This window comes from Bradysia coprophila, assembly GCF_014529535.1.
Source record: "Bradysia coprophila strain Holo2 chromosome X unlocalized genomic scaffold, BU_Bcop_v1 contig_416, whole genome shotgun sequence".
Classification (NCBI taxonomy): Eukaryota; Metazoa; Arthropoda; class Insecta; order Diptera; family Sciaridae; genus Bradysia; species Bradysia coprophila.
Genome location: NW_023503334.1, coordinates 527,411 through 551,423, shown reverse-complemented (window position 1 = coordinate 551,423; position 24,013 = coordinate 527,411). Strand labels below are relative to the sequence as shown.

Sequence of the window (24,013 nt, the reverse complement as noted above, 5' to 3'; positions counted from 1 at the left end):
TATGTCTTTTCATTGTTTCTTGTTATTACGTTTTTTCTTCTTCTTCTTCTTCTTCTTCATTTTTCTTTTACTTGCTTTATATTTACACATAATAAGCTACAATCCTCCACAACTTTATACAACTATATATTTGAACTTAATCTTTCAACAAATCACAGCATTACCGTTTGAATTTCATTTATTTTATTATTTTCCTTTTTTTTGTTTTAATAAATAAGAAGAGATAAGAATTTTTTTGTTTTTTTTTTCTCTCACCCAGTTGAGTGTTGCGATTTAAATGAATAATATTTCGGTTTTAAAATCGGTTTTGTTTAGCCATCTGATTATCATTTTGTGTCAAAAATATATTTTACGATTGATTGGCAAGCGTTAAGAATTGTTCTTCAACGGGCCCGACGACAACGAACTACTGCTAACACCTGAGTCACTAGATTTCTCACTTAATGCTCCGCCGCGCGACAACGTTTCATCGCCGATGCCACCGCCCAGTAAACCTTTTTTGGCCACCCGGACCACACCTTTCAACGGACACTTTTCGTCTTTGTTGCGTCGCGCACTCTCGACCCGTTTGAGTATTTCGCTCGAACACTGGGCGACGACGTCGTCTAAGCTGTTCACTTCGTCGTTGGGATGCGGTGGCTTTATGTTCTGGAATGCCGGCACCGGTGAACCTTCATAGCAACCGGAATCGCGTGGAAAATGTCGTCGACCAAATGGTGACGATGCGTGCTTATTGTTTAATTGATTAAAGCGAACTTCGTCATTTTCTGAACTAGAACCTGCTATTTCACCATCTGAACCTAAGTGGGAGTTTTGATGGTTGGGTGTTTGTTTTCTCTCTTTGCGGCTAACTTCATTTCATTTTTGTTTTGTAAATCGGAGACCGCCCATTCAAGTCATACACACAACTATTAAATTCTGGGATGGGCGAACCAGTCTCCGGATCCATGGACTAGTAGTCGGAACATTTTTATGAATGAAATTGAAATAACAATAGATGTCCTGAGACTGGTGCCGTTACCCCAATGTTCGCAATTAACACGAACCAATCAGAGCCATGTCATGATATGAATGAACGATCGCCGAAACTAGAATTACTTGTAACATTCGAATGTAGTACTTACAGTCGATGTCATGAAGAAGTTGAACGGCAGTAAGTAATTTGGCCCGGTGATCGTTGTTGACGATGCCTAGGTAATCCAGATCGGCTGGTTCGAGTTCTTTGAATAGTTCAAGGTCCTCGTACCTGTTAACGAATGTTTGTCGAGTTATTAAAGTCATTGTCAAGACGTTTTCGCATAATAGTACACGGACGATAGTCCATTTATTCAAACAGCAAAGTACGACTATCCATACAGTATTTATACAGAAGAGTGATCTTTCACACCCATAAAAACGTACGTACTGTATGTATGTCCCTTTTTTCTACCAACAATGGCAAATCAGATCAACGCTGTAAAATTAATTACAATTATATCTCACTCACCCGTTCAATACAAAAACAGATGTATATTCCTTGAGACCGATACGCAACAATAAATCCTCCACCGACGACGGTCCTGTGTTCTTCGATATTCGATTGGCCGATTTAACAATCCGACTACGATTTTCCGGTAAAACTTCCACATTGATAAATTTAAAATGACCGGTACGACCATGTGAACGACCGCGCCAAATTCCGGACGCATTCATTGACATAACTTCAATGATTTCACCTTTCTGTGAAATAGTTACAAATGTTTGAGCATTAGCTTTGGAAAAACCTTTCACATAAAATAACACTCTACAGCAACAAAACACTCTTAACGGCATCTGAATACACTGAATACACGTGAATGTGGTGTGAAGGGTAGGTCGGAATTCTATTGAATACACATATACTATACACAATGTTGTATTTACCTTAAATCGGAGAGCTTCTTTGTCATACGGATTTGGTAAACTATCAACTAATGCTTTTGCTAAACATATTGGTGCTAATGTGGTTCTATCTTCCGTTGATATAGAACTATGTGGACTACCTGGTCGAACTAACGCCTGTGTACCTGTTGTTGTACGTAAAAACTAAATTATTATTTACTTAATTCGCATTGAACGAATTTCAAAAAACATACTTGAGCCGGATGCACTTGGTAAACTCTCCACTGAACTAGCTGAACAAGCGAATGCTTGATCACTCATACTTCCTCTATCCGTATTATCCTGTGAATTACAGAAATCTCTTGAAACCTCTTTAGTAGCGCCATTGAAATTTCTGTTATTTTCATTAAAAACACCAATTTCCTTTGCTGAATTCCGCAAATCATTCGACTGTTGAATAAATAAATTGTTTTTTATTCGCCTTAATTCAACCAAAGAAAAATACTGAAAACGAAAAACGGGAGGAATAAAGTAATAGTCTGGATGTGCTTCGACACGAAAACTAAATAAAATTTTCGACAGTGCGCACATTATATAAATGTTTCAGATTCAGTGCCTGCCGGAGATATAGAGTCCGTGTAACAATACACTCATAATAGCTGATCAAAAAAACAGAGAAACAGTTTTCGTTTCATTTCACTATTTATAAATAAAATGAAATTCGATTTACACAATGAAATAATATGAATAAGAAACAGGCGGACAAGTTTAGAGTTTTCGGAGAATGAAACATGGCAAACATGCTTTGTATGAGATAAAAGGGCACAGATTTGTGCCGACAAATGCGGGTTAATGTAACAAGTTTTTTTCATTTACTAACTGAATTAACTAACTAACCATCACACTAACACAATTGTAAAGTTTATACTGCAGTTATATAATATGCGTAATATTTTCTCGTTTCGAATACTATTCGCGTCGGACAGAAAAAAACCAACAAATAATTAATTTACGAGTTGGTGACTCTGTTACCACGGCTTTTGAATATTTAAAAATATTTTCCGAAATTAATTCACATGCATAAGTTACAGGCGAGTACGTTTTTGTATATTTTTTATGGAATAATTTGTGTTGTTTGACACGGCTTTTTTTTATTGTGTGTCATTTGTGATCATTTCATTGGGGATTCGATGGAAATGACGAGAACAAAATGTTTAAATTTGGTTTTGCAGTTAAACAGAAAGCAGTTGAGAACGTAACATATAGCTATTAGATTCTATATAAACTTTAAGCACATGGCTTAAACATTCGAAGAAGCTCAGCATTATTAGAGGTAATTTTGTAATATACGTGTGGGACGGATTTGGGTATTAGGTCTATTCTGCCGTAATTTGCATAAGAGACTTAACTTTTTTGAGATCAACAAAATTTCTATTGTAAAAAATTAGGTCTCTTATGCAAATTAGGGCAGTACCAAGAAACATCAATGTTATAATATATTACCTTTTCACCGGCTAATATATAATACGAAATGCGTAATACGAAATGCGTAATACGAAATGCGTAATACGAAATGCGTAATACGAAATGCGTCATACGAAATACGTAATACGAAATGCGAAATACTTCATTTTCCTCAGTTCGAAATGAACGGAGAGATGAGAGGTCCACTGATTTCGTAATTTACACAGTGAACATAATCGCATGCTGCTGGACTATACGTAAAATTCTTTTTTTTTTCGGCTGAGAGCCATATTTCAGGGATGAGGAGGTTTTTTTGAAGGAATTTTGTGCTTTTATGAGAGCTAAATAAAGTGCAACATTTTTTTCCTGTTCACAGCGCTAGGCAAAGTGTAAAAATACGAACCACATAAAAATAAAAATCATTACCATTATTATCATTACATGAAAGCATCTCTTGTAATTCTTTTTATGGTAAAATACACTTTTATTCTGCTCGAAGAAAATAAAACTTAATTTAGAATCGTTGGCTGTAACCGAACGAGAAGGAAAAGCGAGATAGACAGACCGGAGGGAGTGAATTTTCAAATGAAATTATCGCTTTATTATTGCTGGAAAATGGCAATATGTTGGTCTCGGTACGGTTTTAATGTATACACACCACCAACTAACCAAACATGTATGACGAAATTGGTACAATTTTTCTCTTCTTTTTGGACGTGGTTAATAGAAATGAAACAGGAGGGAATGAGATAGATATGGATGGGAATCGGGCAAAAACGAGACTGGTTACATTTTCCTCCATTAAAAGAATTAAAAACTTTTTGCTTTGATGAAAGTTTTAATTAGCTTACGTGGTGTACGGTTGCCTTTTGACTAATGATGGACCCTTTGTGCGAACCGTTTCGTTTGTTTTTACTTAAACTGGACAAACCGTGTGTTGTGGCTACATCATCATCATAATCGGATGATGGACTCGGTGAAACGGACGGCGATCCAACTCCTCCGCTTAATGTTCTATACCGTGCTGTACAGTTATTCGTACCAATCTGTGCAAAACGAAAACGAGAATACAAATGATTAGCGTTTTATTTATCTTTTTGTGATATCCATCGTATAGTAGAGAAAATGGTTGGTGGATATAATATAGAAAACGGGTATCAAAAGGATTAAATTATTTGTACCGGGGCATTGTATAATATGATAGTTACAGCATATGGTTGGGATAATATAATCGAATGAGCACCAAAAACAATTGTAAAACGCTGGGTTTATATTGCCCTTTTTCCGAACAATGGACATGTTACTTTTGTTTTGCTCTGGGTAATACGGATGATGTGTGGAGGGAGAGAGAGAGAGATGGGGGACGAAAAATAGTGATATCCTTTATGCCATGTTTCTATCACATAAAATTTTTAAATTAAAAAATCAGTTGTGGTGAAATTGGAATTTTTGTTCGAAAATAATAAAAAAAACGAACTAACAGCAGAACAGCATTTTTTGTCTTCTCGCTGGAAGTAGAAATTTTCCGCGTTCATTTTAGATTATTTATAACTCAGGGGGATCAAAACGTAACAGTTTGTAGACAGGAGAAGTTAAATAAATTATTTTTTTTCTTCTCAAGCAAGTACCTAGTCTGCAACATTTCCAGTAGTGGAAAAGTTTTTTTTTTGGCAGGAACGAAAACTTTCGTACTTCATTCTGTGTATGTATGTACGAATAATGTAACATAAATATCAAAAGGATTTATAAAGAACTTAAGAAAATTTTATTTCGTGTAAAACAAAAAAAAATGAAAATTTATATTAAACTGCATGGAATATTTTGCTGGTAACATTGTTCCCGAGTATTAACAAAAGGCATGTATGTGGGGTGTGTATATGTTATGTGATCGTTTCCACGAAATAACCATTCCATGAACCATATAGAAAAGTTACGAAAAGAAAAAACCATGAGAAATATAAATTTCAGAAAAAAAAAGAATTTGTTGTTGCAGTTGGAAGCAGTTAAAGAATGGATTTCCATGCACAATGAAAGAATGATATTTCGTCTTGCGGTTTATGCAAGTGCTTCTTATACGGCTTTTAGATTTAACAGAACAAGAATGTATCAAGTTCAATCACGACTCGTTTTTCTGTTATTTAAAAAGGTGCGTTGGACTGCTGACCCGAATAATTGCTCGTTTCCAGCAATGTCCACCGAATGGTTGCTTTTGTCTAATTCGGTGAGTTAACGTTTTCATTATCGCTGTTGTGTTATAGTCAAATGTCGTGACTGAATTATTGTTACATTTCTCTCAAGCAATTGTTGGTGGTGTTTTGTGAGACTTTTTTTTCAGAATTCCCACGGTTAAATCTAAGAATTTCTTAGGTTCTTGTTTCAAGTTTCAAAGAATTATCGATAGCCATGATTTTATTTTTAACGTTAGGTCGTCGACTAATTCCTTTCGGACTTTTATTTTGTTCTGAGACTGCTGCATATCTTTTAAAATATGTCCGGGGTATTTATTGATGAATTTTGGAAGATGTAGTTCACATTTCAAGATCTACCTTAAGATGTGGGAAGCCTGATTTTTTGATTGGATTATCCAAACCTACATAGAGGTCATAACAGGTGCATAAATTGTATTTATGAGTTCTCCACTATTACAAAGAGTCTGTACAATTGGTGAAAGCGCACAGTTTAATTGTTGTGTTGTGTGTATATACCAGCCCACAGTTAGTGTATAAATTGAACACTTTGGTAATGTAAACAATGGTTACCAAACATTTCGAAATCTGAAGGCATCTTCAACAAAATTTAATTATTTATTTGATTATGCATGTCTATATCCAAGATACCACACGTATGCATTTGCCGTTGAAATGGAATAATATTTCTACGGTGTTGAAAAACGTGTAAAGCGTTAAAGTTCAATTCAGACTTTAATTTCATGAAAAATAATAAATCATGAAAATAAGATCCATAGCCGTACAATGGCGTATACCATGAATACGCTATGGATTGTAGATTTTCAAAATTGATGATGCTGTCGTTAATGCGGGAATTTAAGAAAACGAAAACTTTAAACCCAAGGTGATAGCGAATAGAAAAGTTATTAGAAAAATGATTGGCGAAATAATTGTTTGATAACACGAGACAATCATAATTAGAAGTGCAAAAATAAATACGAAACTTACCGACACTGTACTGAGCCTTGAAGTAACACTTTGAATATCCGACACAGATCCAGCATAGTCACCACTTTCTCGGTCGTGTGCCCTGTAATGCATAATATATCACTTAATGTTGGCTACAATTCAATCTGGCAGATGCAGAGGTAGAGGCAGAGGTAGAGGCAGAGGCAGTGGCTGTCATCTGTTATCGACAACGAAAACAACAATGAGCGCCGAACTGTGACTAATATTCTGTTATATAGCAAAATGCGTGTAAAATAACCTCGGTTAAAACTAATGAAGTGAGAGATATCGCATCGAAAAAATGTTGTTGCAAACAAAAGAAGTAACAGATTTAATGAATATTTTGTATGTTCCTGTATGGTGATTTTTTTACCGGCCTAGGAAAACTCGAAAGATTTCAGAAAATGAGTGAGGCAAGCTCAATATTGAAAAGAAACTTTTGGCGATAATTATTCCGTGTGCAAAGGTGCTTCGGGCCAGGTGAGTTTCAAATAAAATTAAAAAAAGTTTCAAATTTCAATAAAAATACATTTTTTTCATGGAGGCAAAATTTGACGGTGTGACGTTGACGGTGACTTGAGCAAAATAATTTTTTTTACTCGCATCAAGTCGCAAATGACGATTCATTTTGACATTACTATCGCCTAATCATCTATTGATGCTACAACCAAACTGCGTAATGTGAAAAAAAAAAATTTCGTCGACATCGTAGTTTAAGTTATTTCTCCCGACAATTTAAAATGTTGATTTTTCCGTTTATTTTCTGTAACTTTTCGTTTGCTTGAAGTCTCCCAAATCAATGAATTCATTTTAATAAAAAAAAGTTTTATCTGGTAGGTGGCCCAGCTTGTTTTCTTTGATTACTCTTCGTCAACTTTTATCAGATAAAAGCTTTTTTTTCTGGTTTTGAATTAATCAATTTTGAAAAATCACATCAACTCCAAAGAATAGGTCGGTAATTTATTTATGGTATTTGTGTTTATATCCCGTTACCGTCTGTAAAAGTTAGATGATTTTCAATATCATCATTTTTTACCAAAAAACCCTGACAGCATTATATCTTCTCACATTCACCAGAAAGAGCAAACGGAATATTGCGAAAATAAATCAACTCTCGAAATTGACGGTAGACTCGGTTCAAAAAAAGAAAATCCACACTTTTTAACCCCCAACAATATTTTTCAAACGTGCCAACAGCCAAGCAAACGTAAATGATAAAACTGTAAAAGCTAAGACATTCGAATTAATTCGATTACTTTTAGGCTTCAACAAAACACACATAAAATGTGATACCGAATTCGTTTCCCAAAAACTTTCTTTATTATTCTTCACATACCATAAACGCAAACATATCTTGGCGTTCGTCAATGCAAGCACCTCGCATATATATTATACGTATATGTACGGATACCCAAGTATTCTTATAAAGCTTTATCCAGTCAAGTTCCTTATATTTATTGTAAAGTAAATCCCGAAGCAATTTATCTCATTTCTTATTGCTCAATGTCAGTCTTATGAAATATCTATTTCTACACTCGCATATGTATGCGATGTGTATCCCATAGATAGGATTTTCATACGAGCATACAATATAAGGTACTTTATAATGCATTATTCTATCATTTTCATCTTAAACCTTATATATGAAAAGTCAAAACCTTAAAGGAAACTTTTCAGAACTTTTATATTGTTTATAAGATTAAATTTTCATGAATTGAATTTCAATGGATGTTAAGTACGACGAGTTCCTGCTGTTATTTCATATTATGTATATAGATCCGTATATGTATAACAGACGGTTCAGGTCTATACGGGATACCATAATTCGCATATAAAAATATATGAGTTTTATTAAATATTTAAAATTATGATATTTCGACAATGCCACAGAAAAGAAAAGAATGCTCACACTGGGACCCATTACGAAAAAATATAATGGCATAAGCTGCTTACAACAGAGCAAATAAAAAAAAAATTATGGACGAATGTTAATTCTTATATCATATTTCCCTTACATCAAATTGTGGGATGGCATTTTGTCGGAGTCGTTTGTTTAAATAAAAGGTTTTCGGTTAATTAGTTTCATATTTGGTTGGAGAAGACAAATTCCGACTGGGTAGTCTTTTTGGCGGAGTATTAAACAGTAATGAATGAAAGTAAAATTATTTCGTCAATTGAACCCGGCACCTCTCGATTATGAGTCGAACTCGATCCATAATTGAGAGGTGTGCCGGGTTCAAATCTCATTATGGTAAGATACAATGTGTTTCTTTAACGTTTTTTCAGTGTTTCAACTGTCTAGAATGTCAACAATGTCAAAGAATAATGGATTTGACAGTTAAAAAACTCTGACAATTCAAAAATAGTCGAGTGTGAGTTGTCCAAAAAAGCCGTTTCGCTCATATTGTAGATGGATCGACCTGGTTTGGTCTAGGGAGCCGACGTTGCTTAACACTTCTTTTCGCTCTTTGACATTTTTATTTTTGAAAATTTATTTAAAAATATAAAATAAAATATTTTTGACATGGACGAAAATATTCCGAATGGTGTCTATTTTATGTTAAAAATAAAAAACATTAATTACTTCAAAAAAAGCATTTACCAGATTTTCCATATTTGCATGCTTTTTTGTATTGATGGGCGCCATCTTGACTTACAGCGCCACCTGCACACTTTTTCAATCACTTATATTTTTCTCGTGTGCAGAAAGGTTCAAGGAACACAGGATTTTTTCCCACTCAATTCGGATCAAAATTCAATTTTATAGAGCCGAAAAAAGTTTTAGCTATCGGCATCTCCCTGGCCCAAACCAGGCTGATCGCAGCTTGACAACGTCGCAATTCGAGTTCGTGGCCTAGGAAAATCAACCATAAAATCGTTTTTCACATTCAATTTGAGCGAAAGGACAACTCGCACCCGACTAAAATGTCACGAATATGTTCACACGTTAAATGGAAACCATTTTAATTTTTCTTTCGTTCATTTTTATATGAAACTGTCCAAGTCCCTTTTAAAAGACTTCGTAGCCAGGGACCAGGTCGGAAGTGGTTGTATTTACACTCCCATGACTTGACCATAGAAATTAGACTTAGAAATTTAAAGATGGTAACAGTTCATCTTGTAATTTAATTTTTTGCACAAAAATAGCACTTTCATAGGAGATCGATAAACGCTCAGAAGTCAATACATCACATTTTTTTCCAGTTTTATTGTAAATACCTAGATGTGTATTATAGAGGTGAACAAGAGGGAATGTTATTCGACCCTTGTCCCGGAATATGTCACAGGCATTAGTTCATCTGACATTTAGGCTGTTCGTATTTTTTTTACTTCTATCGAAATGAGAACGGACAGAATCAGTAACAATTTTAAGGGCGGAACCTATTTTTGTAAAATCTGCGAGTGTTTAGAGAAAAGAATGTTGGTCGTCTTTAGTGTCACCACACTAGTAGTAAAAAATATTTCAAAAAACTTTAAAAAACTTTGAAAAAATTTTAATATTTGGAAAAGTCTTAGAATTTTTTTTGGTAAACGAAAATCAATTTTCCAAAAATATACCCTCGAATTTACTCCAATCTTCCAATTTACTCACTGCATCCCTAAGAAATGGATGAGGTTTTCGGTAATTTTACTTTCACAATTACAAGTAAGACTGGGCCCCACCTTTTGGGCGGGTCAGGTTCCTAGACTGACGATTTTAGTAATATATTTTTAATCAATTTCATTTTATTTTCCGTTGTTAAACTTCCGAAACATCACAAATAACTGATATGAAAACCTTCGCTTGAGTCCAAATTGTTTGGAAAAATACTTTTTGTGTTCTCATTTTTCTTGTAAACTTGCGGCAAGATTTTTAATCAACCATAAATCATAAATTAATACAAAGTCTCGTGTGAATTCGCTCTGGCCGCAAACGTCCCACTCGTATGAGTTGTATATTATTCTGTTTCATAGTCTTATTCACTCTTCTTCTCTTGCTTTTATGTACAAAAGGAAGTACCCCAAAACTTACTACATTCACATCTTGAGTAAAATATAACGACTCGTGCGAATTACGGCCCTCGCTTCGCTCTGCCCTCAAATTTCACACTCGTTTGAGTTTTAAAGTTTTTTGTTTGATTGTTTTTTAACGTCACTTGAATAACGATTCAAAAATTGGTTTTTCATAAAATTTTCTAAATTTGTTATACCATGGCGTGAAATCTGCTACTTTTGCCTATGATAGCTGACTATCACCGTGATAGCTGACTATCATGCGTCATAGCATGGATATAACTAATCAACAAAATAAAATTTCATCAAAGTAATCTTTTTCGATTGATTGAATTTCCAACAGTGTAAAATGTTGTTTTTCTGGAATAACTTTAAGATCCTTAATCCAACATAGCCCATCTTTGAATTTAATTCTGCGTCGATTAAAAAATAAAATTAGTAATTGGTTGATAATTACTCAAGCTATCGTGTTTACAAGAAAAATATTGGGACAAACATTTTAGGGTTTTTTCTGGCATAAGACCCTGACCTACAATCAAGTAATAACAAACCTATAGGCATATTTATTGAAAAATATCAATCGAATGTTTTATGGATAATCGATAAATACCGATAATCGATTGTAAGGAAATAATAGGTATTTTATCAATCGAACGAATTATCGAATATGCCTTCATACCTACTGGTTTGGTGATTATTATATTATTTTGACCAATCTCCAAACCAGCAAGTAATCTATTACTTGGAATAATTGGAATAATTAAGAATCACCATCGTTATTTAGATTAGTTATATAGTTGCAGACGGAGAAGGAATGCACACTAAATGCTTCACTAAATCGCAACAGGAGAGTAGTCGGAGCGATAACCGGGCACTGTGATCTGAATAAGCACCTTAAGAAGATGAAGTTGTCTGGCACGTCAGAATGCACCTGCGGTCTAGAAGATTACACGGGCATACGCATTATATGAAACTGCCACAAGTACGTCCAACTTCGACGCAGGTTACTAGGTAATTATGCTGTGACACAATCAGAAGTGTTAAAACTAGGACCTGCCACAATTCACAAGTTCTTAGTAGAGACAGGGAGGTCTACGTGATTTATATGATGAACAAAGGATCAGCAGATCTGTGTTTCGAGACCGATCCCAGCTCAGTCATCCTAAACTGATAAATCTTTTAAAAAAATAGTTGAAAACTACCTGAAGAAACTTCAATATGACTAAGTGAGAAATTAACCAGAAACTATTATTAAGCCGCAGCAAGATTGGAACACGACCAAAAATAGAAAAAATATTCTAATCTAATTCCTGATTATTAAAACTTTCATAAATCTCTCACAACTAATAAATTATTCAATGCATAGAAGTACAATATAGCCGCTGCTACCACGCCTCTGTTTCACAAATTGATTGTTTCAACAATATTCTTAACACTAATTCCCATTGTCACACATTTGTTATGTAATTAATTATAAGTAGCGTGGTCCACGATTTATGTTTGTTCATCTGTCCACAACGAGATAAATAACTTCATACTTAATGTCATCCACGAATATTTTCCTCTTTTTTTTCATTCGACAAAATAATATTAAATTCTTATTCGGTTCACAGTGAAAGGGAATCATAAATATAATAAAAGCTTAAATCACCCACACTGATGGAAAGCATTAAATTGAGAAAAAGAAATAATATTCCAATCGAGAAATATGTGTAAATATATAAGCGAAAGCCAATTGCAATACTTTCTTCATATTTATAACTTACCTAGCATGAGTAAGCGGTATTATTGTTGGAGGATTAGGAGGCTGTTGCGGTACGATAAGACCTCGTCTAGTTGGTCCTCTTTGGTGTAACGATATATCCCCAGCTGACCTTAACGATATAATCCCCGTACCTTCACAATTCGAATGTGACGTCGTAAAGCAAACTCTTCCACCCTAAAATCCGGAACGGGAGAGAGAGAACGAAAAAAAAGAATAATTTTTAAATTTATTATATCTTGGCTGAATAGCAAGGTGTACGGTACCTATAGTATACTATATTATAACATATATGCATACTATTTCGGTGTACACGTAATACGAGTGTAAGGAGTAAGATACCTAAAATAATGTTAAGTTAGATAGACAGACATTATCAGACATTTTCATGTCATTTAAAATGCATTATTTTTTTCCTTCAGCGGATAAGTACATTCTTCCCTCTCTTTTTTTATTTTTAAATTGAATACAAAAGCTTTAAGTTTTCGTGGCGGTTACGAACAAAGAATAATAACTTTGCATTTATATTCAATTTAAGAAACAAATTCTTTAAAATTTTTTATTCTCCAATCTGACTTACGATCGCATTTGTCCATGGAAAAGTCGAGACATGAATAAAGGATTCCGTAGTATGCGATATATGGATATAAATATGAAAACGAAGAAATGGTTTGTTTATAATCCGATGGAATAGGAATATGCATGTAGGTTGGTGGTGGTAGTGGTGGTGGTATATACAACAAGAAGGGGAAAAAAATATTTTATGGCATTACTTGACAACAAAACGTGCTATATAGAGGAAAATTTTGCCCAGAGGGTAAATTCGTGATTTTATTTGGAGTTCTTTCCAAAGGTGATGGTTGTATCGGATCCAATCTATGAACATGGTATAATGTAGTAAGTGTATTCGCTGTGTTTGATATTTGCAGTGGAATTTTTATAGAAATTGTGGACGAAAAAAAGTGTTAAAATTGTGTAAGTGAAATGGATTGTTAAGAATGAAATAGAGATTACGGGACAATGTCCAGTACTTTTTGGATCGTTTGCCTTTTGAAAAATAAGCTTCTTTCGTCCTTAATTCTATCTATTTCCCGTGTATTTCCGTCTTTTTTACATTTTCTTTTTGGAATTAACTTCACATGGTTTGATAAGGTTTCTTCCATAATGCATCTCCGCTCACAGAGCTTTTTAGAATTATAAATATCAGTGAACCTTGAAAATAGGTCACTTAGTTACATACATACGAAAAGCACTTTTTACGGATGGAGGTTTACGGCCGCTCATAGCATGGAATATAGGAGAAAGAAAAACGTGCACAGTTGTTAGAAGTCGTAGGAGAAAGGTTGTCCTAAGAAGAATGGTATTGTCCATGTAAAATAACACAAATAGAAAGGCAGTGACAATATGTGCCTCCCAAACAAATCCCTTTCATGCGAAAGTCCAAGCAAAGATAGGGATTTCCGGATATCTTGTTAGTTTTTTTTTTTAAATCAAAAGTAGTCGGAAATTATCCGGAAATGACTTCACCAGAATTGAGATGAGCTGAAAGCATATTTGCCAGCAACATCAGTTGACAGTATAAACCCAAACCTGGCGCCACGATTCCATTCGTACAGCGGTTTTGCCTGATCTTCAACGCGGAACTAATTTTCTTCCCTCCGCTCATAACATCCAAACGACTATAGTTTAGCTAAGATACCAACAAACCAGTCGAATGATTTTCGGGGGACCATAATGATTATTAGTGAGAGAGAATGTGTCGTTCAAAGCATTCGCTGTGGTGGTATACACGAAACCACATTTCGAATACATTTCTGAATTATAATGATACGGTCTCTCCATATGAAACGTTTTTGAATTTTCGTATTTCAATTAGCAAAACAATGTTTTTAACGTCATAAAACTTAACCAACTGAAAACAAGGGGAATGCTACACATTATCATAGACATAATGTTGCTGACACAGATAAACATTTTATACCTTTCTCTATATGTTAGCTCTCCTAACTCCTGTACATATAGCGTGGAATGTACCAAAAATGTTCGTATTTATGTATTCATGCCGAAACGTTCCTTTAGAACGGCGAAAAAATAAAATTGGAAATAATTCAATAAAAAGGGATAATAACAATTTCCTTTTTAGACTAACAGTTTAATTAGTCCACACAGACGACGAGTTTCAGCAGCCTCAATTTAAAGAACAAAATACAAAAATACAAAAAAAAAACTTTTCGGGCATCAGGGGTATATTTATTAAAAGTTTTTGAACTCAATTCAATGGGAATATTAATGAAGGGAACCATATTTAGGTAAAATTTGTCTTTTACTCTCCACCCAGTCCTACTAACACTGGCGGTTTATACATTAAACATTGTTTATTGTGCGATCCAATAATTCAATTATCTATCGGGATGAAAATTTTCTCTAAATCTATTTAATTTCCATTATTTTCCCAAAAGTCGGAAAAGTCTTGATGCTGGTGTGACGGCGAAGACAATTCCGCGAAAAATATAAATTCCGAAATAAAGACAGCAAAAAAAAAAATGTCAAAATTTCATTGTTTGAATTAAGCTGCAGAATACTAAAGAAAAAATAATTTTAATAAAAAATTGTTTTGACTAAGTTAGCCACTTATAATATATTTTAGTCCGACTATATTCGATTACATAAACCAACCCAGCAGATAGAATTATTATTTTAAAGTAAGTAAATTAATTATTTAAATTTTAAAATTCCATAAAAGTTTTGGAAAAGTTACGAGCAGAATAATTCAGGAATATGATTTAAATGCAGAAAACGGACTTAAAAAACACACAGTCGAAAAAGTAATTATGTGAATAAGAAAAATGAAATATGCACGCTGATGTTTGTCTATTTGTGTAATTATACATATTTTTCCACTGAGATTTACTTTTATATTGTAAATTATCATTGGTAACAGACAAACTACGATTATTCATCACTGGTCATGACTCTTTTTTATTACGTAACACTCACATATCAAATGAAAACCTTTTTCGAATTTATTTATATCATTCATGTATATATGCACTAAAAGACTGTAAAAACCCGGGAGATAATACAACCTTTTTCATTGTGAAAGAAAATGTCGTGTGCTTCATTAGTGACAATTAAAAGTGGCATGGGTTTCGTTTCTATTTTCAGATTCGATTAATTAGCAATGACCTCTTATAGATAAAATAAACTTCTCTCATTTTTGTTAGTGAATTTCCTGTTCGTCGGCATCGGGTCACTACAAATTATACGAAAAAGGTTAAACAAATTTAAAGCTGATTGGAAAGGGATAGATTAGGCAAACACCAGCGATAAAACAATTGAAAATTCGCTCTTCGGTTAAGCATTTTAACATCTATAATGGAAGAAAAGTACTTTTCGTGGGCAGTTTTTCATTTCGGCGAATTTAATTTTTATTTTGACTATAATGGTTAAAATAGGTTTAATTTATATCCCAGATTTTGAATACAGTCGTTAACGTTCGAAATTTGTTTGATTTCAGTATATTTTAATAGCTTAAAAGCTCATGTAACTTATACTTCTGTCATATCTTTTGACAGCTTTTGACGTGTTAGTCCTTTAGCAGAAAAAACCGTAGCTCAGCAAAACATAAAAAGAAACTATAATTTAAAATATTACGAAATAAATCATTGAAACTACGAAAAGAAAAATAATTTTTAATTTCAATCCAAATTTCAATTGTTTAAAATGCTCACAAAACCATTTTGGTGTTTTATAGTTGTGTGACCAACTTTCATAAAAATAATACGTCTTCTTTTGCTGTGCATATTGTCAATTTTCATTTTGTTTACGAGATCTCAAAACTGTTTCCTTCCCCAAAGTAATCCATGAATCGTCTGTATTCAATTTCATTTTCATTCAACGCATGACTTTCAAAATGGATATTATTTTAACATTTTAGACTCTTTCTACACCCAGAAAAAGAAAATTCAGACAATACTCTGGGTATGTGTAAAATTTCTCGGAGAGGTGTAATATACTTCACTGACGTATATGATACATAGGCACTGTTTTCTATACGTGAGACATATTAAAAACGTAGTTACGTATTTCGGTTGTCACATTTGAATATTCATGTGTTACGTATTGTGGTGGTGTACGTGGAATGTGAATAACTTACGAGTGTGACGGAAGTTAAACCCTCACCACGTATATTAAATGTATACAGTGGATCCTAAACAATGAATTTGCATCAGATTGATATTTCGTAACACGAAGAAGATAAACGACAAAAAAAATATTTTAAGTTGAAATTATCTATAATTGATCCAAGTCCACAACTATCTTGCCACCATTTCGTAACTAATTCTTCATTCTTTATGCACTTAAATTCAGTTTTTTTCGACTATTTATAGAAACGAGCAAAAATAACCGCTTTTTTCGACTCTTCAAAGTCACGAGCTAAAATAACCGTTTGTTTCAACTCTTCATAGACACGAGCTAAAATAACAGTTTTTTTTCGACTATTTATAGAAACGAGCTAAAATAACCGCTTTTTTCGACTCTTCATAGAAACGAGCTAAAATAACCGTTTTTTTTCAACTCTTCTAAGTCACGAGCTAAAATAACCGTTTTTTTCAACTCTTCTAAGTCACGAGCTAAAATAACCGTTTTTTCAACTCTTCATAGACACGAGCTAAAATAACCGTTTTTTTCGACTCTTCATAGAAACGAGCTAAAACAGCCGTTTTTTTCGACTATTTATAGAAACGAGCTAAAACAACCGCTTTTTTCGACTCTTCATAGAAACGAGCTAAAACAACCGTTTTTTTCAACTCTTTAAAGTCACGAGCTAAAATAACCGTTTTTTTCAACTCTTCATAGACACGAGCTAAAATAACCGTTTCTTTCGACTCTTCATAGAAACGAGCTAAAATAACCGTTTTTTTCAACTCTTCTAAGTCACGAGCTAAAATACCCGTTTTTTTCAACTCTTCATAGACACGAGCTAAAATAACAGTTTTTTTAGACTATTTATAGAAACGAGCTAAAATAACCGCTTTTTTCGACTCTTCATAGAAACGAGCTAAAACAACCGTTTTTTTTTCAACTCTTTAAAGTCACGAGCTAAAATAACCGCTTTTTTCGACTCTTCATAGAAACGAGCTAAAACAACCGTTTTTTTCAACTCTTTAAAGTCACGAGCTAAAATAACCGTTTTTTTCAACTCTTCATTCGACGAGCTAAAATAACCGTAATTAATAATAAAGAATAGGACACATCACTTCCATAATATAAATGTAACAATTGATTTGCCTTTCGTTTAAATTACAATGATTTGATGTTGTTTTATTATAAAGATTAGCGTATTTGAATAAAATGATACAAATAAACATTTGGTGTGATAATAGTAATTTATGCAACTAGTTGCGAAAAGTGGTAGTTTTTGTCACTAGATGTGATGTGATGATGAGCGAAGTGACTTTGATAACCACATCGTGTGTCAAAAACTACCACTTTTCGCAACGTGTCGCATACAACGTTTTCTGCAACAAGATGCGAAAAATGAACGTTTGAAATGCAAAACATAACTCTACTTTTAACATACATTCTGCTGTATGAACGAAATATGGTATGAACGATCAAAAAGACTGCATTTATGTACGCTTCAAAAATTGGTTCACTGCGATTATATGAGACCGTTGGGATCAAAAGTAGGTCTATTCCATCTGTCAAAGTGACGTTTTAAACGTCAAACATAATAAATTCTTCAAATGTTCAGTAATTTCGTTGATTTTTCTAAAATTCTTTTTCACCAACTGGATTTTTAAAAAAAATTAGGAAGAATCAACGAAATTACCGACCGTTTTACAGAGTTTCTAATGTTTGACGTTTCAAACGTCACTTTGACAGATAAAATAGACATACTTTTGATCCCAACGGACTCATATATCTCAATAGCCGAATGATTAGACGTGTTGCTCGATAAGCATCGGGTTTTGGTGTCGGTGGTTCGAAATTTGGTCAGGGCAGATTTTTCATTTTCGGTTAATGGGTCAGATGTTCAGAAGGAGTGGTGAAAAAGTAAATTCATAATATAAAATATAAAAAGTAAAACATAGAAAACCAGTGAGAAAAAAAGACCCTTTGATCGCCCTCCAAATCACACATGAAAAAGTTCAGTTTTCGCAGCACCGTTGCAGAAAAGAGTATTTCACCGAATGTTGTTTTTCTTTGCTGGGATAGGGTTTTTGCTGCTGGAAGAGAAAACGTACTAAAACGTAAAAAGCTGTCAAAAGATGTGACAGAAGAATAAACTAAATATACTGAAATCAAACATTTTTAATTCGTTATCGACTGTAATTCCTTCCGTTCATACAACAATAGTATAAGAAGATTCGTACAAACCAAAAAACTTCCATCAGTAACAACACATTCTACCGGGAGTTATCATCAAGATTTTCGTGCGTTTCATCTAATGTGTTGGGACAGCTGCAACAGCGCAAGAGTGGTTCTTAACGGATGAAATTAAATAACGCTAACGTACATCTCGATCATAATTACCCGTAGCGTGTGTATTGTTGGTGAGGAAAGTTGTTTATATAACACATCTTCAGAAATCGTAATCATCTGTTAGCAACAATGTCTCGACAACGCTAATCGAAGAGATCTGATTTACTTTATACAACAATACGCTTTCTTTGAACAAATGATGTAAAAGATTTTGTAGCAAATCTAATGTGATACTTTTAAGCAAACGAATTAGAAGATTTAATGATCTTATCATGATATGCTTGTCGTTTGTAAAATATTAGTGCAATTGGGTGACTACCATTTACTGATCATTGAAGGTTTATCGGAAAATGTTGTAACATTTGATAGACACAACTGTGTGACTGTGTGTGTGACGCGAGTTTTAAGGAACATCATTCTAAGGAACTTTTCGGCTGACAAAGCATTTTCTATCCACCAATTGATTCTCCTGTTATTACGCCGAATAGTTACTAGTAACTCAAATACAAATAGCTGGGTATGGGTACACACAAATGTTTAAGCATACACTCCCTTACTGTCATCGCAAATATTGAAGTTCTGTGTCTAAAACAAACAAGCCATATGAGTAAACACATATTTGAGTGAGCGACAAAAGCAATTCGGAGATACGGATAAAAATTAAATGGTCCAGTACGATAACTTTTCATTTGATTTCAACCGTAATTGTAATTAATTTCTGTTTTTTTTTTTTTTTTGTAAACAATGGAGAAACACAGATGCTCATGGTCCAAATTTCTTCAAATCACCTACGACTGCATTGAATGTTTAACGAGGCTTGATAATACACATTTAACATGTGGAATATGATCGTTGTGACATCGTATGGTACGATCTTTTGAATTATATCCCTAATGCAAAATGTGTAAATTTTGAATTCAATTCAATGAAATTAGAGAGAAAAAATTCGTACAGCAAATTTGAATAATTTTATAATTAGATGAATGTTAAAAAACAAGACACAATATTTATTTAAATATAAATATAATCAGGACAACAAGGCTAGCCGTCACACTCTCTTCTCCCTTAAAAACATAATCCATTAACTGGAGCTCATTAATGATTATAAATGCTTTACAAGATTCAAGCTTTCCTCAAAGCATTCGTTATATTAAATTACAGCAATGGATGGGAACGAAACACACATTCAACATTACCATAAGCAATAAAAGAGAAAGAAGACAAAAAAGGAATGTTTGGTATCTATCTTGTCGTTGTTTATTCAGAATTTCAAATTCGCTATAACATTTTCCGAAAGTTAAAAGCCCACTCCACTTTCAGCGGAGTTATTTATCAGACACAATACCTTATTGCAAGAGCTGAAAGTGTTATTGTCAGAGAAGATAAACACTTAGTACACATTTCTTCTATAGAAAATTTTGCTGAGAGAGTATAGAAAGTGAAAGATAATATCTCTAAATGCTACTTTTATACAACAAAAATCTATGTTGTAACATAACATAACATTAGGTAAATATATGAAAAGGAAGCACCACCGAGCTCATTGTAATTCAGTGGAGGGAAGAAGGGATATTAATAAAAATCAAAAAAACATTTTTCTTTGTCCGGACGCATCTTTTCTGTGGAATTATTTCGATGAATATAATTACAAGCCGAGAAATACGAAAAATGACTTGGTTTTATTCCGGTGATATACTGTAATATCGTTTCGACACGGTGCTATTGTTCTCTTTAAGCTCATAATGCAGAGCGTTTGATTCGAAAAATATGCGTCGCTGAATCGTTTTGCGTCTAGTTATAGTAGCAAATGTGGCATCGCACAAGAACAATCGATATCCAATAGATTTAAAGAAACAAATTTTTTTCTTCGGCAAACAAGAACGATGAAAGTAAGGAATGTTAACACGAATAGAGCTGGATCTGCGCGCTCAAAGAGCTTTTGGGCCGACGCAAATATGAAAGGTTTGGCCTATGCACACTCACAAAAAAGAGTTGAAAATCTCACTCTTATTTGATGCAAGGACTGGAACGAACAATGAACAAACTTACATTGGGGTCCATTTACTGATTGATGCGTGCGCAAATAAGAATTTGGTCAACCTGTATCTAGTCAGTCATTTGTTAATGACTATGGGAAACCAGGGCTCGACTGGCTACCCAAAAGCCCTTGAAGTGAATGATGCTTCGGAGAAGAACCTTCGTTGATACAAAAAATCCAAAAACTCAATGCACACAGTGCCAGTCCGAGCCTGTGGGAAGCGAAAAAACTTTCGCTCCTCGAATCGAGATAACTGGAATTGGTGCCAGATCAATACCGGTAATATTGAATGAGCGACCTGATTCGCTTAGTTGAATGGCAACAAACTGCTATAACAAAAAGTAGTATGGACCACAAGTGACAACAGTAAAAAGGAATTCATCTAAAACGGTTGTGAATTATGAGATGAGATGAGCTAAAAAAAAAGTGCAATGCAAATTAAAAGATATTTTTTGAATCGTATTCCTTGACACTTCCACGTGTATAAAAGCCAACGAGCTGAACTGTTGCGGTATAAAATGCGCAACAAAAAAAAAGTTTCGTTATGATTATGTAATCCTGACGATCATAATATGAAACAAAACTCTGCACAATATAAAGAGCAATGAAAATATCTACGCTAAATTCGTCTACTTATGGAAACTATTACACGGCAACTGAAATTGCATTACTCAAATTGAATGAAACGTTACCATGCTTTGTGAATTACGTTGGGTAAAATGTCTCAGTTCACAGAGAAATTTGTAAGTGGAAATTTAATTGATGTTACAGGAGTCGGTTTTACTCCGATTGATAGAATAGATAGAAAATGGAAAGATGGTGAAACAGAAAAATGAACAAACCTGAATTGTAGCGGCTGGTCCCATACCGGACATGAGAAAATCATCGGGATCACTTTCATATGGCGGCTCATCGTACCAATGGCCTTGATTGTTTCGTCCTAAAGCTCCTCTGGCTGCATCGTCGTACATGTATGTGTCATCTGTGAATGGAAATTAGAATAATAAGTTTCCGTTGCGGCTGACAGAATTTATGTTGTTTGCCTCAAAATTCCCCCAATTTTTCCTTTTACATATTTTCCAAATAAATATTTTTTATGTGAATCAATAAACTAGTTTGCGTATAAATAGCAAAAACGAACTTCTTCCATAAACTAATAATTTTATGTCTTTTATAATGACGACATGTTATGTATACCTTTGTGTATAATATTTACATCAATAATTTAACCATTTCACTATAAAGTCGTCAAGTCTTAAAATGATATTATGACTTTATAAAGCAAACTTATAGCATTTCACGTGATATATAGCTTTGCCAAGTTCATATATCATTCAATATAATTTGGGTTGAGGTTTTGCAAATAGCTTTTCATACTTTCGTTTATAATTTATTGATAAACGGAAAGGTTACGGCGGTTTTGTCGCTTTTGAAACATGACAATGTATTGGATTTGCTTGCCTCCTGTGAAATATATATTTACAAAGATTTTCAGTTTCGTATGTCTAGATAACAATTAACCGGAAGTTGTGCGATGTCGGCGCATCATATATACACACACACACACACGGAAAATATCAGTCTGAAAATATGAATAATGAAAGATGATGTTGGGACAGGTGTACCTTTAGCATAGCGCATCACCAGAATGCTAAATAGTGGAAATATGTACTACCATTCTTTTGCATTGTTTGACCATGACTGACTGTCTTTGATACGAAGTTTTCAAGGATTCAAAGGTTTTTTTTCAACAATAAAAGAAACAAAGAAAACGGAAAATTGATGTCGTGTGTCGAATCCGAATGTATCGTCTTTCAGATTTTGTCTTATGAAACATTTATTACCTGATAAATTCACCAGCAGATCCACAAACATATCCTCCAAGAAAATTTGCTAAATGTCCTTTCCTCCTTGGTACACTTTGACGTAATGTAGGTACGTGTGGTACAAACACTACACGTATCAGTGTATCAAAAACACCGTTTTTAACTTGGGTTTTTATAGACTATTATACACAAGGAGTGTTTGTGGATCTGTGGATCACTTAATTAAATCAGCTGTGTTAGAAAACGGTATATTTCAGCTCATTTACCGCTGTATTTCACAAATGTTTCTGAAAAGTCATGGATATATTTCACTTGTTTCACTCTCATAACCAGCCTGTCAGGTAACTTTCATTGTCCAAATATTTATTGAAATTATCCGTTTGAAATGTTTAATGTTAAATAGAGCAAAAGCGAACCTTTCAAAGTCTGAAACAATAAGCAGGTCATGCCATCACCGAGACTATAGTGGCAGAAAGCCAATCTTATTTTTCCTTTCCTTTACTTTTCTGTAAATTTAATTTGACTGCCGGTGTTATATTAAATTAAAGCTTTGTGTGAAATAAAGTCAAAGTTCAAAGATTGAGGTTTCTCTTTCAACCATAAACAATAAAACTGCTCTGGCAAATTTGCTACATAAAATAACACATTGGAAATTTCTTTGCTTGTCTGATGTTCATCCATATAATGCATCGATGAAGTAAATTTTTCATTTCCGAAACTTTTCAACTGGGAGATTTTACTGAAACTTGTTCTCGAGAAACGAAAACATACTGATGCAACGATATATGATATGTATTCCTTGGCGTGAAACTTTTAAACCGAAATTTAGTTTATGCATGAAATAATTAAATAATTTCATTAAATTAAACACTGAATCCGATTGCATTCAATCCAGTATGTCCTCATATATATAATACGGTTATGTGTGTCTTCCATGCACATTGTATATTATACTTTTTGAAAGGCTGATGGTGAGCAACACACTCATTTAAATGGTAGAAACTCGACCCGTTAAAACACATTTTAATTCGGACGAATTGAATCGTGTTACCAGCGGTAAGCGTATATAACTTGAAAATCCACCGCAATAAATTTTGGTTAATTTTTCTCTCTTTTTTACGTCTTCTGCTAAATGTCTAAATGAATGTAATTTATATGTTAAAGCAACATAATAATCCACCGAAAATATTATTATTTTAAATGTTATATTCGTGGTCGAATGTAATATATTAAGTTTCACCTTATCTTTACACTATCTCTCCACCTCTATATATTCACACACACACATTCTGCTTATTTTTTTTTACTGTAAAAACAACCTAAGAAGATACGATTTTAATAAGTGAAAATAAATTTTCAACCATTTTACACTAAATAAAAACTTTATTTTATATAAAAGCATAAT

The 24,013-nt window shown here is 33.7% G+C and overlaps 1 protein-coding gene across 5 annotated transcripts in view; it reads right to left on the bottom strand.

Annotated features, from left to right (window-relative positions):
* Positions 1-258: 258 nt before the first annotated feature.
* The window catches only part of LOC119069955, a 75,480-nt gene continuing 51,725 nt past the window's right edge, over positions 259-24,013 (bottom strand). For 2 of the 5 annotated variants that reach the window (XM_037174184.1, XM_037174186.1), the window contains 9 exons: positions 21,625-21,764; positions 12,260-12,432; positions 6,501-6,582; positions 4,176-4,370; positions 2,115-2,310; positions 1,903-2,045; positions 1,487-1,719; positions 1,125-1,246; positions 259-800 (listed from right to left, as the gene is read on the bottom strand). In XM_037174184.1, coding sequence (XP_037030079.1) covers positions 370-800; positions 1,125-1,246; positions 1,487-1,719; positions 1,903-2,045; positions 2,115-2,310; positions 4,176-4,370; positions 6,501-6,582; positions 12,260-12,432; positions 21,625-21,764 — 1,715 coding nt within the window. In that variant the 3' untranslated portion in view covers positions 259-369. Of the gene's footprint in view, positions 801-1,124; positions 1,247-1,486; positions 1,720-1,902; positions 2,065-2,114; positions 2,311-4,175; positions 4,371-6,500; positions 6,583-12,259; positions 12,433-21,624; positions 21,765-24,013 lie in introns of those variants that run through there. The other 3 variants (XM_037174185.1, XR_005086437.1, XR_005086438.1) reach the window with 3 other exon arrangements.